Source organism: Oncorhynchus mykiss, chromosome 23, assembly GCF_057628025.1.
Source record: "Oncorhynchus mykiss isolate SJ-2025 chromosome 23, ASM5762802v1, whole genome shotgun sequence".
Lineage (NCBI taxonomy): Eukaryota > Metazoa > Chordata > Actinopteri > Salmoniformes > Salmonidae > Oncorhynchus > Oncorhynchus mykiss.
Window position 1 is genome coordinate 56,354,213 of NC_143044.1, and position 18,893 is coordinate 56,373,105.

The 18,893-nt window shown below is 44.5% G+C and overlaps 1 protein-coding gene across 1 annotated transcript in view; it reads left to right on the forward strand.

Annotated features, from left to right (window-relative positions):
• Positions 1-329: 329 nt before the first annotated feature.
• LOC118966076 (testican-2) overlaps positions 330-18,893 on the forward strand; it is a 113,546-nt gene continuing 94,982 nt past the window's right edge. Inside the window, exon 1 of the mRNA XM_090217729.1 lies at positions 330-633. Coding sequence (XP_090073855.1) covers positions 445-633 — 189 coding nt within the window. The 5' untranslated portion in view covers positions 330-444. The remainder of the gene's footprint in view (positions 634-18,893) is intronic.

Below are 18,893 nucleotides of genomic sequence, written 5' to 3' on the forward strand. Positions count from 1 at the left end.
TCTATCAGTTCTGTGACTGTGTGCTGGCACGACTCAATAATTCATCCATTTCTATTTGGTAGACTAAAGACAAGTAGGACAATAAGAAGAGGGATAAACACTTTAAAACATGTTTTACTTGTTAATTAAGACCAAATAACCATCCAAAGTACAGTATTGTATGACAGTGTTGTATAATAGACTACTAAATGGAAGAGTCAAATGCATTTTAGGCTATTGCTGGCTTCACTCATTCAATTAGAAACACGGTTTAGAATAATATTTCACTGGCGTCTCTCTCTCTCTCATATTCATGCTCGCACTGCCCTGATCGCACTGCTGTAAACTCGTCTATGAGAAACGCGTAGTCTATTCGAGTCGGGCTGCCTGGCTACCTCGCATCGTTAAAACCTTGGTTTAGAGGACAGGATAAGATATAGCGGCTACTAAAACAGCAACACAAATATGGTCGGGATGAGAGATGTGGTTTGCCTCCTGCTGCCAGCCGTCGTGCTGTTCGGCACATCGATGCAGGTGGAAGTGAAAGGTGGGAAAGAGGGAGAAAAAGCAGGGAATTTCATGGAAGATAAGCAATGGCTATCAACCATTTCTCAGTACAGCCGGAAGATCAAACACTGGAATCGCTTCAGAGACGTGAGTTGGCTATTTTAAATGAATACTATTTTGTTTGGAATGAAATTGAAAATATTACGCTGTAGGCTAATGATGTGAGGTTGAACGAATAGACTAGGCCACCGGGTGTGTTGTAACCTGATGGTAACCCTAGGCAGTAACGGAGGTGATATGTTTATAACCAGACAGGTAATGTAGCTAATTGCGCGGCACAGTTGACCCGCTCTTGAATGCGCCTCACTGATAGGCAACAATAACATGCAACGGCAACATGAATACAACGCGAATTCACCTCATGAATACAATTCTAAAGGTTATAACAATACAGTTACTATAACAACGCTTCATTATGTGGAATCTGCTGCTTTATATATATATATATATATATATATTAGTTCGTCATAAGGTGTAGGCTATACCTAACATTGAGTTCGTCTAAACCTCTGCGCCGGTTAATTTGATTTATTTTTACCTTTATTTAACTAGGCAAGTCAGTTAAGAACAAATTCTTATTTACAATGACGGCCTATGAACAGTGGGTTAACTGCCTTGTTCAGGGGCAGAACGACAGATTTGTACCTTGTCAGCTCGGGGATTCGATCTCACAACCTTTCGGTTACTGGTCCCCCCCTCCCCAGGCTACCCCGCCCCCCCCCAGGCTACCCGCCCTGTGTATAAGACAAGCTTTGGTTAGGCTCTAGAAGCATGTTAGGTTTGTTATTCCAGACTTAATTGATTTCTAACATAATGTCATGTCGATATAAACCGAGTTGGTGCTACAGTAGTATAGAGCCCCACTTCATTTTTTCCCTAAATAATGTCTACTCCTTCATTTCTGCGCTAGTCTAAATCAATACACAGTTATTCAATGCCCTACACAATAACGTATTAGTTGTGTAGAAAATGCCCACGGACACATTTGGACAGATATTCTCGTAATAGGCTTATTCTGAAGGACAATGATACACTAGTCTATAGTTAACACAACACCGACGTCTATTGCACCGTTGATAGATGGGAGGTTGTTGATCCCGACACACGTCATACAGTGGGGTTGCAATACAAAGTGCTTGATATAATGCCCAGTGTCATAGTTGATCTGGCTCGTCCTTTGTAAAGTGGAAAACGATTTACTGTGTGTGTGTGTGTGTGTGTTCCCTATATATTGCACTACTTTTAACCAGTTGTTTGTGGGTAACTTTGATTGATATTAAATCCTGACGTGGGTAACTTTGATATTGACTCACCCTGTGGACTCGCTGTCCGGCCCATGACTCACCCTGTGGACTCGCTGTCCGGCCCATGACTCACCCTGTGGACTCGCTGTCCGGGCCATGACTCACCCTGTGGACTCGCTGTCCGGCCCATGACTCACCCTGTGGACTCGCTGTCCAGCCCATGACTCACCCTGTGGACTCGCTGTCCAGCCCATGACTCACCCTGTGGACTCGCTGTCCGGCCCATGACTCACCCTGTGGACTCTCTGTCCGGGCCATGACTCACCCTGTGGACTCGCTGTCCGGCCCATGACTCACCCTGTGGACTCTCTGTCCGGGCCATGACTCACCCTGTGGACTCGCTGTCCGGCCCATGACTCACCCTGTGGACTCGCTGTCCGGCCCATGACTCACCCTGTGGACTCGCTGTCCGGGCCATGACTCACCCTGTGGACTCGCTGTCCGGCCCATGACTCACCCTGTGGACTCGCTGTCCGGCCCATGACTCACCCTGTGGACTCTCTGTCCGGGCCATGACTCACCCTGTGGACTCGCTGTCCGGCCCATGACTCACCCTGTGGACTCGCTGTCCGGCCCATGACTCACCCTGTGGACTCGCTGTCCGGCCCATGACTCACCCTGTGGACTCGCTGTCCGGCCCATGACTCACCCTGTGGACTCGCTGTCCGGCCCATGACTCACCCTGTGGACTCGCTGTCCGGCCCATGACTCACCCTGTGGACTCGCTGTCCGGCCCATGACTCACCCTGTGGACTCGCTGTCCGGCCCATGACTCACCCTGTGGACTTGCTGTCCGGCCCATGACTCACCCTGTGGACTCGCTGTCCGGCCCATGACTCAACCTGTGGACTCGCTGTCCGGCCCATGACTCACCCTGTGGACTTGCTGTCCGGCCCATGACTCACCCTGTGGACTTGCTGTCCGGCCCATGACTCACCCTGTGGACTCGCTGTCCGGCCCATGACTCACCCTGTGGACTCGCTGTCCGGCCCATGACTCACCCTGTGGACTCGCTGTCCGGCCCATGACTCACCCTGTGGACTCGCTGTCCGGCCCATGACTCACCCTGTGGACTTGCTGTCCGGCCCATGACTCACCCTGTGGACTCGCTGTCCGGCCCATGACTCAACCTGTGGACTCGCTGTCCGGCCCATGACTCACCCTGTGGACGTGCTGTCCGGCCCATGACTCACCCTGTGGACTTGCTGTCCGGCCCATGACTCACCCTGTGGACTCGCTGTCCGGCCCATGACTCACCCTGTGGACTCGCTGTCCGGCCCATGACTCACCCTGTGGACTCGCTGTCCGGGCCATGACTCACCCTCTGGACTCCCTGTCCGATTGGTTATAAGCTGTAAGTTCTGCTTGATTTATTTATTGTTTTTTTTATGTATTTGTTTATTTAGTTATTTATTTATTGTTTTGTTTATTTATTTGTTTAGTTTTTTATTTATTTATTATTTTATGTATGTATTTATTTGTTTATTTATTTGTTTGTTTATTTAGTTGTTTATTTATTGTTTTGTTTATTTATTTGTTTATTTAGTTCTTTATTTATTGTTTTATTTGTTTATTTAGTTATTTATTTATTGTTTTATTTATTTGTTTATCTAGTTCTTTATTTATTTATTTTTTATGTATGTATTTATTTGTTTATTTTTTGTTTGTTTGTTTATTTATTTTAGAGAGACTCGATTCATTCTCTCCTGTCACGCTCCCAAACACAGCCAATCACATGCCAGGAAAAAGGGGATCCACTTGTGTGGCACAGTGGCACCAGATCAGACAGTGGGCAAAAGACTGTGTGTGTCAGTCTGTCTCTCTGTGTGTGTGTCAGTCTGTCTCTCTGTGTGTGTGTCAGTCTGTCTCTCTGTGTGTGTGTCAGTCAGTCTCTCTCTGTGTGTGTCAGTCTGTCTCTCTCGCTGTGTGTGTGTCAGTCTGTCTCTCTCTGTGTGTGTCAGTCTGTCTCGCTCTGTGTGTGTGTCAGTCTGTCTCTCTCTGTCTGTGTGTGTCAGTCTGTCTCTCTCTGTGTGTGTGTGTCAGTCTGTCTCTCTCTGTGTGTGTGTGTCAGTCTGTCTCTCTCGCTGTGTGTGTGTCAGTCTGTCTCTCTCGCTGTGTGTGTGTCAGTCTGTCTCTGTGTGTGTGTGTGTGTGTGTGTGTGCGTCACTGTTTGTACGGTGGAGACTGAGCTGAGGACTCCCCCTCAGTGCCAAGGACAGGAACACAACACATGGCTTCATCTCAATGCCAGGGAAGGATACTTAGGGAGTGTCCCAAATGGAACCGTATTCCCTATATACTTCCCTATCCAGGGCCTTCAGAAATGATTCACACCCCTTGACTTATTTACAGCCTGAATTCAAAATGAATTGTTGTTTTTCTCCCTCACCCACCTACTGTATGTACACACAATATCCCATAATGACAGTGAAAACACGTTTTTAGATAAATAAATACAAATTAAGTACATAAATATCTCATCAATCAATCAAATGTATTTATAAAGCCCTTTTTACATCAGCTGATGTCTCAAAGTGCTATACAGAAACCCAGACTAAAACCCCAAACAGCAAGCAATGCAGATGTAGAAGCACAGTGGCTCGGAAGAACTCTCTAGAAAGGCCAGAACCTAGGAAGAAACCTAGAGAGGAACCAGGCTATCATTTACATAATTATTCACACCCTAGAATCAAAACTTTACCGATGCACCTTTGGCAGCGAATACAGCTGTGAGTCTTTCTGGGTGAGTCTCTAAGAGCTTTCCACACCTGGATTGTGCAACATTTGCCCATTATACTTCTAGAAATTCTTCAAGCTCTGTCAAATTGGTTGTTGATCATTGCTAGACAACCGTTTTCAGGTCTTGCCATATATTTCCAAGTATATTTAAGTAAACACTGTAACTCGGACACTGAGGAACATTCACTGTCTTCTTGGTAAGCAACTCCAGTGTAGATTTGACATTGTGTTTAATTTGTTGTCCTGATGAAAGGTGAATTTGTCTCCCAGTGTCTGGTGGAAAGCAGATTAAACCAGGTTTTCCTCTAGGATTTTGCCAGTGCTTAGCTCCATTCAGTGTATTCTTTTATCCTGAAAAACACCCCAGTTCTTAACGATTACAAGGATACCCATAACATGATGCAGGCACCATTATGCTTGAAAATATGGAGAGTGGAACTAAGTTATGTGTCGTATTGGGTTTTTCCACCAAAAAGAACACTTTGTATTCAGGACAAAAAATGTATTGCTTTGCCACATGTGTTGCAGTATTACTTTAGTGCCTTGTTGCAAACAGGATGCATGTTTTGGAATATTTTTATTCTGTACAGGCATCCTTCATTTTACTCTGTCATTTAGTGTGTATTGTGGATTAACTACAATGTTGTTTATCCATCCTCAGTTTTCTCTTATCACAGCCATTAAACTCTGTAACAGTTTTAAAGACACCATTTACCTCATGGTGAAATCCCTGAGGGGTTTCCTTCCTCTCCGGCAACTGAGTTAGGAAGGACGCCAGTATCCTTGTAGTGACTGGGTGTATTGATACACCATCCAAAGTGTAAATAATAACCATCATGCTCAAAGGGATATTAAATGTCTGCTTTTATTAATTGTTTTACCCATCTACCAATAGGTGGCCTTCTTTGCCTTGTGTGTAGGTCAGTGATGGAAAAATCTCAATGGAATCCATTTTAAATTCAGGCTGTGACACAACAAGATGTGTGAAAAGTCAAAGGGCTGTGAATCCTTTCTGACGGCTCTGGTAAAAAGGGAATAGGGTGCCATTGGAATAGGGTGCCATTTGGAATAGGGTGCCATTAGAATAGGGTGCCATTGGAATAGGGTGCCATTGGAACAGGGTGCCATTGGAACAGGGTGCCATTGGAATAGGGTGCCATTGGAATAGGGTGCCATTTGGAACAGGGTGCCATTGGAATAGGGTGCCATTGGAATAGGGTGCCATTGGAATAGGGTGCCATTGAAATAGGGTGCCATTTGGGATAGGGTGCCATTGGAATAGGGTGCCATTGGAATAGGGTGCCATTGGAATAGGGTGCCATTGGAATAGGGTGCCATTTGGAATAGGGTGCTATTGGAATAGGGTGCCATTTGGAATAGGGTGCCATTTGGAATAGGGTGCCATTGGAATAGGGTGCCATTGGAATAGGGTGCCATTGGAATAGGGTGCCATTGGATGCAGCCTTGGTCTCAGTGGAAGGATACTTAGAATCCGTGGTTCTACAGCAGGGTCTTTAAACACAGCTGTTTCAAATAACCAACTCGTCATCAATCTTTGATTATTTGAACAAAAAAACAAAACATGTGAAACGGCTAGCTTAGTTAGCGGTGGTGCTACTGTAACGGATGTGAAGCGGCTAGCTTAGTTAGCGGTGGTGCTACTGTAACGGATGTGAAACGGCTAGCTTAGTTAGCGGTGGTGCTACTGTAACGGATGTGAAGCGGCTAGCTTAGTTAGCGGTGGTGCTACTGTAACGGATGTGAAACGGCTAGCTTAGTTAGCGGTGGTGCTACTGTAACGGATGTGAAGCGGCTAGCTTAGTTAGCGGTGGTGCTACTGTAACGGATGTGAAACGGCTAGCTTAGTTAGCGGTGGTGCTACTGTAACGGATGTGAAACGGCTAGCTTAGTTAGCGGTGGTGCTACTGTAACGGATGTGAAACGGCTAGCTTAGTTAGCGGTGGTGCTACTGTAACGGATGTGAAACGGCTAGCTTAGTTAGCGGTGGTGCTACTGTAACGGATGTGAAACGGCTAGCTTAGTTGGCGGTGGTGCTACTGTAACGGATGTGAAACGGCTAGCTTAGTTAGCGGTGGTGTGCGCTAAATAGCGTTTCAATCGGTGACGTCACTTGCTCTGAGACAGTGAAGTAGTGGTTCCCCTTGCTCTGCAAGGGCCACGGCTTTTGTGGAGCGATGGGTAACGATGCTTCGTGGGTGACTGTTGTTGATGTGTGCAGAGGGTCCCTGTTTGTGAACCCCTGATCTACAGCATAGCAGCATTGTGATGGCAGGGCGAGACCAATTTTATCCAAAGCCGAGTTTCCAAAGCTTTCATACATTTTCTAATGATTGGTGCCTGCATGAATTGAATTCATTCTCCTGGTGTCCAAGCACCAAAGCCACCGTGCTCTACCAACTGAGCCACAGAGGACTGCACTGAGATGCATCATCTAACTAAGAGATAATGAGCAGATTATCTCTGAACCGAAGTGAAAACATTGACGCCAACAGATGCTTGCATGGAAGATACAGAATCTGTCTGTCTGTCTGTCGGTCAGTGTATCTGTATTTCTGTGTCTGTCTGTCAATCTCTCTGTCTGTCTGTGTGTGTCTGTATGTGTGTTTGTCTGTCAATCACTCTGTCTGTCTGTGTCTATCTCTGTCTGTGTGTCTGTCTGTGTATCTGCATTTCTGTGTCTGTCTGTCAATCTCTGTCTGTCTGTGTATCTGTATTTCTGTGTCTGTCTGTCTGTCTGTGTATCTGTCTGTCTGTGTCTGTCTGTCTGTCTGTCTGTCTGTCTGTCTGTCTGTCTGTCTGTCTGTGTATCTGTCTGTGTGTGTCTGTGTCTGTGTCTGTGTGTGTCTGTGTGTCTATGTGTCTCCTACACAGCAGGGTCTACTAAGGACTCATTATGAGTGCTGATGATGTTACACGTCAACTTGTTATCACACTGTGACTCTGTGGGGATTTGGAATGTCAACCTTTTCAACCGCTACCACAGCAGCTCTCATATTGCAAAATACATCACTTAAAGTCATTCTCTGTAGTCAGAATGTGCACACAGACACCGTCATCTCCTCAAGTGCTGCGGCAAGAGACCGAATGCAGTGTGTGAGGATGGATGGCAACTGGATAGAGAGTTGAGCTTCCTTTTCCTATAGCACATCATTAATTTATATCCTAGACAGTCTGGAAGCTAGTCAACATCCTCTTTTAGGATCCAGGCTGTATCACATCCGGCTGTGATTGGGAGTCCCACAGGGCGGCGCACAATTGGCCCAGCGTCGTCCGGGTTTGCCTGGTGTAGGCCGTCATTGTAACCTTTTGGGGCGGCAGGTAGCCTAGTGGTTAGAGCGTTGGGGCAGTAGCCTGAAAGGTTGCTAGATCGAATCCCCGAGCTGACAAGGTTAAAATCGGTCGTTCTGCCCCTGAACAAGGCAGTTATTCCACTGTTCCTAAGCTGTCATTATAAATAAGAATTAGTTCTTAACTGACTTGCCTAGTTAAATAAAGGTTATTGTAAATAGTTAAAACAGAGAGCTTGAAGAATTGTGTCTTTCTGCTTCCTTACATTCTTCCTGCTTCACAGACCCACTTTAGTTGGAGGTATGAGGTGCATCGCTTTCTCTATCGCTTAGATCCCATCTTGTGCTCAGTTAGAAGCCAACCAGGGCCCATATTCATAAAGTGATCTTTAGACTAGATCCCATCTTGTGCTCAGTTAGAAGCCAACCAGGGCCCATATTCATAAAGTGATCTTTAGACTAGATCCCATCTTGTGTTCAGTTAGAAGCCAACCAGGGCCCATATTCATAAAGTGATCTTTAGACTAGATCCCATCTTGTGCTCAGTTAGAAGCCAACCAGGGCCGAAATTCATAAAGTGATCTTTAGACTAGATCCCATCTTGTGCTCAGTTAGAAGCCAACCAGGGCCCTAATTCATAAAGTGATCTTTAGACTAGATCCCATCTTGTGCTCAGTTAGAAGCCAACCAGGGCCTGTATTCATAAAGTGATCTTTAGCTTAGATCCCATCTTGTGCTCAGTTAGAAGCCAACCAGGGCCCGTATTCATTAAGTGATCTTTAGACTAGATCCCATCTTGTGCTCAGTTAGAAGCCAACCAGGGCCCTTATTCATAAAGTGATCTTTAGACTAGATCCCATCTTGTGCTCAGTTAGAAGCCAACCAGGGCCCGTATTCATAAAGTGATCTTAGTACTGATCTAGGACCAGGTCCGTCCCCTCCATTTAATCATATTCATTACGATCTAAAAGGCCAAACTGATCCTAGATCAGCACTCCTACTCTAAGATGCTTTATGAATATGGGGTCCAGAACTGGTCACTGAGGACAGGACCCGGCGGATTGAGGGACAATGCTCTGCTGTTCACGACCAATAGACCCTCTCACCCCTCCTTTCTTCCTCCCCCCCCCTCTCTTCCTCTCAGCATTGGCATAGAAGGGGCTCATTAAAGAGCAGAGCAGTTCTCCCCAGAGCGAGCTGCACAGCCACACACGCACAGAGAGCTGCTGAAGATAGCACCTGTTATACAGAGACAGATACATTTTAATGAGGGGAAATGACTACATCCTTCCCCTTTAAATGGCCCCTCTGTCTAACAGTTCTCTTTGGTTTGTATTACTAGTGCAGAACCAAATGGTGTGCAAGGAAAGGATGGGTTATGGATAGAATAGGTTATGAATATAATGGGTTATGGTAGAATGGGGAATGGGTAGAGTGGGTTATGGATAGAATGGGTTATGGATAGAATGGGTTATGGGTAGAATGGGTTATGTTTAGAATGGGTTATGGATTGAATGGGTTATGGATAGAATGGGTTATGGGTAGAATGGGTTATAGGTAGAATGGGTTATGGGTAGAATGGGTTATGGGTAGATTGGAGAATGGAGAATGGGTTATGGATAGAATGGATTATGGATAGAATGGATTATGGGTAGAATGGGTTATGGATAGAATGGGTTATGGATAGAATGGATTATGGGTAGAATGGGTTATGGATAGAATGGGTTATGGATAGAATGGGTTATGGATAGAATGGGTTATGGTAGAATGGGTTATGGTAGAATGGGTTATGGTAGAATGGGTTATGGATAGAATGGGTTATGGGTAGAGTGGGTTATGGGTAGATTGGAGAATGGGTTATGGATAGAATGGGTTATGGATAGAATGGGTTATGGGTAGAATGGGTTATGGGTAGATTGGAGAATGGGTTATGGGTAGAATGGGTTATGGATAGAATGGGTTATGGGTAGAATGGGTTATGGGTAGAATGGGTTATGGATTGAATGGGTTATGGTAGAATGGGTTATGGATAGAATGGGTTATGGATAGAATGGGTTATGGGTAGAGTGGGTTATGGGTAGATTGGAGAATGGGTTATGGATAGAATGGGCTATGGTAGAATGGGTTATGGATAGAATGGGTTATGGATCGAATGGGTTATGGGTAGAATGGGTTATGGGTAGAATGGGTTATGGATAGAATGAGTTATGGATAGAATGGGTTATGGATAGAATGGGTTATGGATAGAATGGGTTATGGATCGAATGGGTTATGGGTAGAATGGGTTATGGATAGAATGGGTTATGGATAGAATGGGTTATGGGTAGAATGGGTTATGGATAGAATGGGTTATGGGTAGAATGGGTTATGGATAGAATGGGTTATGGATGTTATGGGTAGAATGGGTTATGGGTAGAATGGGTTATGGATAGAATGGGTTATGGGTAGAATGGGTTATGGATAGAATGGGTTATGGTAGAATGGGTTATGGTAGAATGGGTTATGGATAGAATGGGTTATGGTAGAATGGGTTATGGATTGAATAGGTTATGGGTAGAATGGGTTATGGATAGAATGGGTTATGGTAGAATGGGTTATGGATAGAATGGGTTATGGTAGAATGGGTTATGGTAGAATGGGTTATGGGTAGAATGGGTTATGGGTTGAATGGGTTATGGGTAGAATGGGTTATGGTAGAATGGGTTATGGTAGAATGGGTTATGGTAGAATGGGTTATGGTAGAATGGGTTATGGATAGAATGGGTTATGGGTAGAATGGGTTATGGTAGAATGGGTTATGGTAGAATGGGTTATGTGTAGAATGGGTTATGGGTAGAATGGGTTATGGTAGTATGGGTTATGGGTAGAATGGGTTATGGGTAGAATGGGTTATGGTAGTATGGGTTATGGGTAGAATGGGTTATGGTAGTATGGGTTATGGTAGTATGGGTTATGGGTAGTATGGGTTTTGGGTAGAATGGGTTATGGTAGAATGGGTTATGGTAGAATGGGTTATGGTAGTATGGGTTTTGGGTAGAATGGGTTATGGTAGAATGGGTTATGGTAGAATGGGTTATGGTAGTATGGGTTATGGGTAGAATGGGTTATGGTAGAATGGGTTATGGTAGAATGGGTTATGGGTAGAATGGGTTATGGTAGAATGGGTTATGGGTAGAATGGGTTATGGTAGAATGGGTTATGGTAGAATGGGTTATGGGTAGAATGGGTTATGGTAGAATGGGTTATGGGTAGAATGGGTTATGGTAGAATGGGTTATGGTAGTATGGGTTATGGTAGAATGGGTTATGGTAGAATGGGTTATGGATAGAATGGGTTATGGATAGAATGGGTTATGGATAGAATGGGTTATGGTAGAATGGGTTATGGTAGAATGGGTTATGGGTAGAATGGGTTATGGTAGAATGGGTTATGGTAGTATGGGTTATGGTAGAATGGGTTATGGTAGAATGGGTTATGGTAGAATGGGTTATGGTAGTATGGGTTATGGTAGAATGGGTTATGGTAGAATGGGTTATGGTAGTATGGGTTATGGTAGAATGGGTTATGGTAGTATGGGTTATGGGTAAATTGGCACCTGCAGTGGCATCATTTAGTTATGTAACTGTTAGATTTAGAGGAGAGAGTGGGGGGGTAGAGAGAGGGGAGAGAGAGAGAGGGAAAGAGAGGTGAGAGAGAGGGAGAGTAATGAGAGGGGGTAGTAATGGGAGAGAGAGGGGGGGGGTAGAGAGAGAGGGGAGAGAGAGAGAGGGAAAGAGAGGTGAGGGAGAGTAATGAGAGGGGGGAGTAATGGGAGAGAGAGAGGGGGGGGGGTAGAGAGAGAGGGGAGAGAGAGAGAGGGAAAGAGAGGTGAGAGAGAGGGAGAGTAATGAGAGGGGGGAGTAATGGGAGAGAGAGAGGGGGGAGGTAGAGAGAGAGGGGAGAGAGAGAGAGGGAAAGAGAGGTGAGAGAGAGGGAGAGTAATGAGAGGGGGGAGTAATGGGAGAGAGAGAGGGGGGAGGGGCATGTAGACATGCTCCTCAGCCTACCTTATTATACCTATAGACATGCTCCTCAGCCCACCTTATTATACCTGTAGACATGCTCCTCAGCCTACCTTATTATAACTATAGACATGCTCCTCTGCCCACCTTATTATACCTGTAGACATGCTCCTCAGCCCACCTTATTATAACTATAGACATGCTCCTCAGCCCACCTTATTATACCTATAGACATGCTCCTCAGCCCACCTTATTATAACTATAGACATGCTCCTCAGCCCACCTTATTATACCTATAGACATGCTCCTCAGCCCACCTTATTATAACTATAGACATGCTCCTCAGCCCACCTTATTATAACTATAGACATGCTCCTCAGCCCACCTTATTATACCTATAGACATGCTCCTCAGCCCACCTTATTATACCTGTAGACATGCTCCTCAACCCACCTTATTATAACTATAGACATGCTCCTCAGCCTACCTTATTATAACTATAGACATGCTCCTCAGCCCACCTTATTATAACTATAGACATGCTCCTCAGCCCACCTTATTATACCTATAGACATGCTCCTCAGCCCACCTTATTATACCTATAGACATGCTCCTCAGCCCACCTTATTATACCTGTAGACATGCTCCTCAGCCCACCTTATTATACCTATAGACATGCTCCTCAGCCCACCTTATTATAACTATAGACATGCTCCTCAGCCCACCTTATTATACCTATAGACATGCTCCTCAGCCCACCTTATTATACCTGTAGACATGCTCCTCAGCCCACCTTATTATACCTGTAGACATGCTCCTCAGCCCACCTTATTATACATATAGACATGCTCCTCAGCCCACCTTATTATACCTGTAGACATGCTCCTCAGCCTAGAGGTTTATTATTTTACAAATGTTCCAACTATTTATATGTTGAGTAGAGGAGGCTGTGTGAATGGTTAATAGTTGTGATATATACTGTACCTCAATATGTTTAGTAGAGGAGGCTGTGTGAATGGTTAATAGTTGTGATATATACTGTACCTCAATATGTTTAGTAGAGGAGGCTGTGTGAATGGTTAATAGTTGTGATATATACTGTACCTCAATATGTTTAGTAGAGGAGGCTGTGTGAATGGTTAATAGTTGTGATATATACTGTACCTCAATATGTTTAGTAGAGGAGGCTGTGTGAGAGGCTCCTGTATGGGGATTATGTGGACTGACTGACTGCCTGCCTAACTGCCTGCCTGCCTGCCCGCCTGCCTGACTGACTGACTGAATGGCTAACTGACTAACTGACTGACTGCCTGCCTGCCTGACTAACTGACTGACTGATTGACTAACTAACTGACTGACTGACTGCCTGACTAACTGACTGACTGACTGACTCCCTGACTAACTGACTGACTGGCTGCCTGACTGATTGACTGACTGATTGACTGACTGCCTGCCTGCCTGCCTGCCTGACTGACTAACTGACTAACTGACTGACTGGCTGCCTGCCTGCCTGCCTGCCTGACTGACTGACTGACTGACTAACTGACTAACTGACTGACTGACTCCCTGACTAACTGACTGACTGACTGCCTGCCTGCCTGACTAACTGACTAACTGACTGACTGACTGACTGACTAACTGACTAACTGACCAACTGACTAACTGACTGACTGACTAACTGGCTGCCTGCCTGCCTGCCTGACTCCCTGACTAACTGACTGACTGACTGCCTGACTGCCTGCCTACCTGACTAACTGACTGACTGACTGCCTGCCTGCCTGCCTACCTGCCTGCCTGACTCCCTGACTAACTGACTGACTGACTGCCTGCCTGCCTGACTAACTGACTAACTGACTGACTGACTGACTGACTAACTGACTAACTGACCAACTGACTAACTGACTGACTGACTAACTGGCTGCCTGCCTGCCTGCCTGCCTGCCTGCCTGCCTGACTCCCTGACTAACTGACTGACTGACTGCCTGCCTGCCTGACTAACTGACTAACTGACTGACTGACTGACTGCCTGCCTGCCTGACTAACTGACTAACTGACTGACTGACTGACTGCCTGCCTGCCTGACTAACTGACTAACTGACTGACTAACTGCCTGCCTGCCTGCCTGCCTGCCTGCCTGCCTGCCTGCCTGCCTGCCTGCCTGCCTGGATGAATTCAGCAGAATATATTTTTGGAGACTGGGCTATTTTGTTGCGAGTGGAGTCTTAAATGTCCAGCTGAATAATTAGTCTTTCCAAGGTCTCCATTCAGCCCCATCTCTAATGCATTATTTATCATGACATCTGCCTGGAAGTTGGCTCTTCTCTGCTGCCCTGTTGAAGCTCTCCTGTCTTTCAGGAGACATGATAATAGACCATGATGCATCTCTCCTGTCTTTCAGGAGACATGATAATAGACCATGATGCCCTATATAGTACCCTATTCCCTATATAGTACCCTATTCCCTATATAACACCCTATTCCTTATAAATAGCACCCTATTCCCTATATAGTACCTATTCCCTTTATAGCACCCTATTCCCTATATAGTACCCTATTCCCTATATAACACCCTATTCCTTATAAATAGCACCCTATTCCCTATATAGCACACTATTCCTTATATATAGCACCCTATTCCCTATATAGTACCCTATTCCCTATATAGCACCCTATTCCCTATATAGCACCCTATTCCCTATATAGCACACTATTCCTTATATATAGCACCCTATTCCCTATATAGTACCCTATTCCCTATATAGTACCCTATTCCCTATATAGTACCCTATTCCTTATATATAGCACCCTATTCCCTATATAGTACCCTATTCCTTATATATAGCACCCTATTCCATATATAGTACCCTATTCCCTATGGGCCCTGGTCAAAAGTAGTGCACCATCTAGTGAATATACTATTTGGGACATAGACTATGTGTTGAGTGGTGGGACGCCCAGGACAGGACTGAATCAATACTGCTCTTCTCTAATGAACAAAGTGACCTGGAAATGCACTGATTATGACTTTTTAATGGGAATTGATGGACTTAGTACAGGATATAGATTCACTAAAGATCTTCCTCTCTCAGAGACCAAGAGCATTACACTAGCAGGACAAGGGGAAATTAGACTGGACTGTTCTTCTCTGGAAAATAGAACAATATGTTGTTACTAGTGGAATGTACAGTGTTACTACACGGTTAGAAGATCCATTTCACTCTTATTTTATTAAACAAAGAAACGTTGACTTTGAGTCAGGTGATTATCAGGCTACATCTTATGGATTGACCCTTATATCTGTCTAATTATCTTCTGTCTATCTAATTATCTTCTGTCTATCTAATTATCTTCTGTCTATCTAATTATCTTCTGTCTATCTAATTATCTGTCTATGTAATTATCTTCTGTCTATGTAATTATCTGTCTATGTAATTATCTTCTGTCCATGTAATTATCTATGTATGTAATTATCTTCTGTCTATGTAATTATCTTCTGTCTATGTAATTATCTTCTGTCTATGTAATTATCTGTCTATGTAATTATCTGTCTATGTAATTATCTTCTGTCTATGTAATTATCATCTGTCTATGTAAATATATTCTGTCTATGTAATTATCTTCTGTCTATGTAATTATCTTCTGTCTATCTAATTATCTTCTGTCTATCTAATTATCTTCTGTCTATGTATTATCTGTCTGTAATTATCTTCTGTCTATGTAATTATCTTCTGTCTATGTAATTATCTGTCTATGTAATTATCTTCTGTCCATGTAATTATCTTCTGTCTATGTAATTATCTGTCTATGTAATTATCTGTCTATGTAATTATCTTCTGTCTATGTAATTATCTTCTGTCTATGTAATTATCTGTCTATGTAATTATCTTCTGTCTATGTAATTATCTGTCTATGTAATTATCTTCTGTCTATGTAATTATCTTCTGTCTATGTAATTATCTGTCTATCTAATTATCTTCTGTCTATGTAATTATCTGTCTATGTAAATATATTCTGTCTATGTAATTATCTTCTGTCTATGTAATTATCTTCTGTCTATGTAATTATCATCTGTCTATGTAAATATCTTCTGTCTATGTAATTATCTTCTGTCTATGTAATTATCTTCTGTCTATGTAATTATCTGTCTATGTAATTATCTATCTATGTAATTATCTGTCTATGTAATTATCTTCTGTCTATGTAATTATCTGTCTGTGTAATTATCTGTCTATGTTATTATCTTCTGTCTATGTAATTATCTGTCTGTGTAATTATCTGTCTCTGTAATTATCTGTCTATGTAATTATCTATCTATGTAATTATCTATCTATGTAATTATCTGTCTATGTAATTATCTGTCTGTGTAATTATCTGTCTATGTAATTATCTGTCTGTGTAATTATCTGTCTATGTACAGGAGAAAACGCATCACACTGAGTGACAGTCTATTGTTCGCCTGCCGTTCGTTCTCCGTTCGTTCGGCGTGGTGTGTTTTAGGACCTCCCACAGGTGATGTCATTGACTGCTGACGTTGTCACACGTTTCATCATGTAGAATAGTTTTTTTAACTCGGTTTGCAAATGACGTCCGTCACTCTGTTCAGAGATGCTGAGTCCTATCAGCCGTCAAACGCTACGGCGTGTCCGTGCCTTACCTGTCTATCTGTAATGACCTCTGTTGCTACCCGACACAGACACAGGGCTAAAATCCCACAATGTCACGAGACCAGGGGTGAATGTGTAAACAGCTGCTGTACACCTGGTACAGTGACATCTTAACATCGACAAGCTAAGGGACACTCTGTTGTTCTCACACACACACACACACACACACACACACACACACACACACACACACACACACACACACACACACACACACACACACACAGTACCGTTGGAGGATAACTGAGTTAGTCAAAGTGATGATTCTATCCTGTTGTAACAGCCTTTATATCCAGCCACAGACTCAGGAGGGTTTGCATGGTTGGGTGTGTCTGTCAGTGTTGGTGTGTGTCTGCGTGTGTGTTAGTGTACCTGTGTGTGTGTGTTTCTGTACCTATGTTTGTGTGTGTGTTTCTGTACCTATGTCTGTATGTGTGTGTGTGTGGGTGTTTAGCTGAAACAACTGAAACAGCTAAAAGACTAAATGCCATTTGACAGTGTGTGTCCTCAGGACTCCATTGTATCATCGTAGTGAATTATTTATGGCTCAGCTGCTCTGAACACCTGGCCATGGTTAATGTAGGTCGCACCCTTCCCTTATAGACTCATGTGTCTGCATCCCAAATGGCTCCCTATTCCCTATGTAGTGTCCTACGTTTGACCAGGACCCATACGGCTGTCTGCACTACATAGGGCCAACAGAAACCCACTACTCCAGTACTCCCAACAGCATACGTTTTTGTTGTAGCTCCGAACAAAAGAACACCTAATTCAACTTGTCAATGAATAGTTGAAATGTTAAATCAGGTTTGCTTGTCCAGGCCCGGAGGGGGGGTGTATTGGGGATGGGAGTACTGGGGAACCGGATTTGGGAAACACTGACATAGGGAATAGGGTGTTATTTGGGACACGGGGTAGACGGTACCAGTCAAACGTTTGGACACACCTACTCATTCAAGGGTTTATTCTTTACATCAAAACTATTAAATAACATGTGTGTGGCTACTTCGAAGAATCTAAAATATATTGATTTGTTTAAATGCTTTTTTTGGTTACTACATGATTCCATAGGTGCTATTTCATAGTTTTGATGTCTTCACTATTATTCCACAATGTTGAAAATAGTACAAATAAAGAATAAACCCTTGAATGAGGAGGTGTGTCCAAACTTGTTACTGGCACTGTACTGTATGTATGGAACAATGGGGTCAACATGCCTGGCTTTGTTCCACCGTTAGTTCTAGTTAACATGATATGTTATATGGCTTCGAAGGCAGCAGTTTATGGATGACACTGGGGGTTCTGCTGGTCTTCAGGACACTGAGGGGTTCTGCTGGCCTTCAGGACACTGGGGAGTTTCTGCTGGCCTTCAGGACACTGGGGAGTTTCTGCTGGCCTTTAGGACACTGGGGGGTTTCTGCTGGCCTTTAGGACACTAGGGGGGGGGGGTTCTGCTGGCCTTTAGGACACTGGGGGGGGGTTCTGCTGGCCTTTAGGACACTGGGGGGGGGGGGGGGGGTTCTGCTGGCCTTTAGGGCAGTGGGAGGTTTCTGCTGGCCTGTAGGACACTGGGGGTTCTGCTGGCCTTCAGGACACTGGGGAGTTTCTGCTGGCCTTCAGGACACTGGGGAGTTTCTGCTGGCCTTTAGGACACTGGGGTGTTTCTGCTGGCCTTTAGGACACTGGGGTGTTTCTGTTGGCCTTTAGGACACTGGGGTGTTTCTGCTGGCCTTCAGGACACTGGGGAGTTTCTGCTGGCCTTTAGGACACTGGGGGGGTTCTGCTGGCCTTTAGGACACTGGGGGGTTTCTGCTGGCCTTTAGGACACTGGGGGGGGGGGGGGGGTTTCTGCTGGCCTTTAGGACAGTGGGAGGTTTCTGCTGGCCTTCAGGACACTGGGGAGTTTCTGCTGGCCTTCAGGACACTGGGGAGTTTCTGCTGGCCTTTAGGACACTGGGGTGTTTCTGCTGGCCTTCAGGACACTGGGGAGTTTCTGCTGGCCTTTAGGACACTGGGTGGTTTCTGCTGGCCTTTAGGACACTGGGGGGTTTCTGCTGGCCTTTAGGACACTGGGGAGGGTTCTGCTGGCCTTTAGGACATACAGTATATTCTATGTGGAAACAGCAGCAGTAAAGGGACAGATGGGATCTTGCAGCAGTAACTCTCTTGCCCAGAGAAATGTGAAATGGTAACACCCCCCCCCCCCCCCCTCGTTGTTTTGACCCTGTTCTAATGTCACTAGAAGGTTTGACAATCATTCTTATCATGTACTAGTATCCAGACTACTCTTAGTACCCTCTCAATACCCTGGCATCTGGATCCCTACTGTGA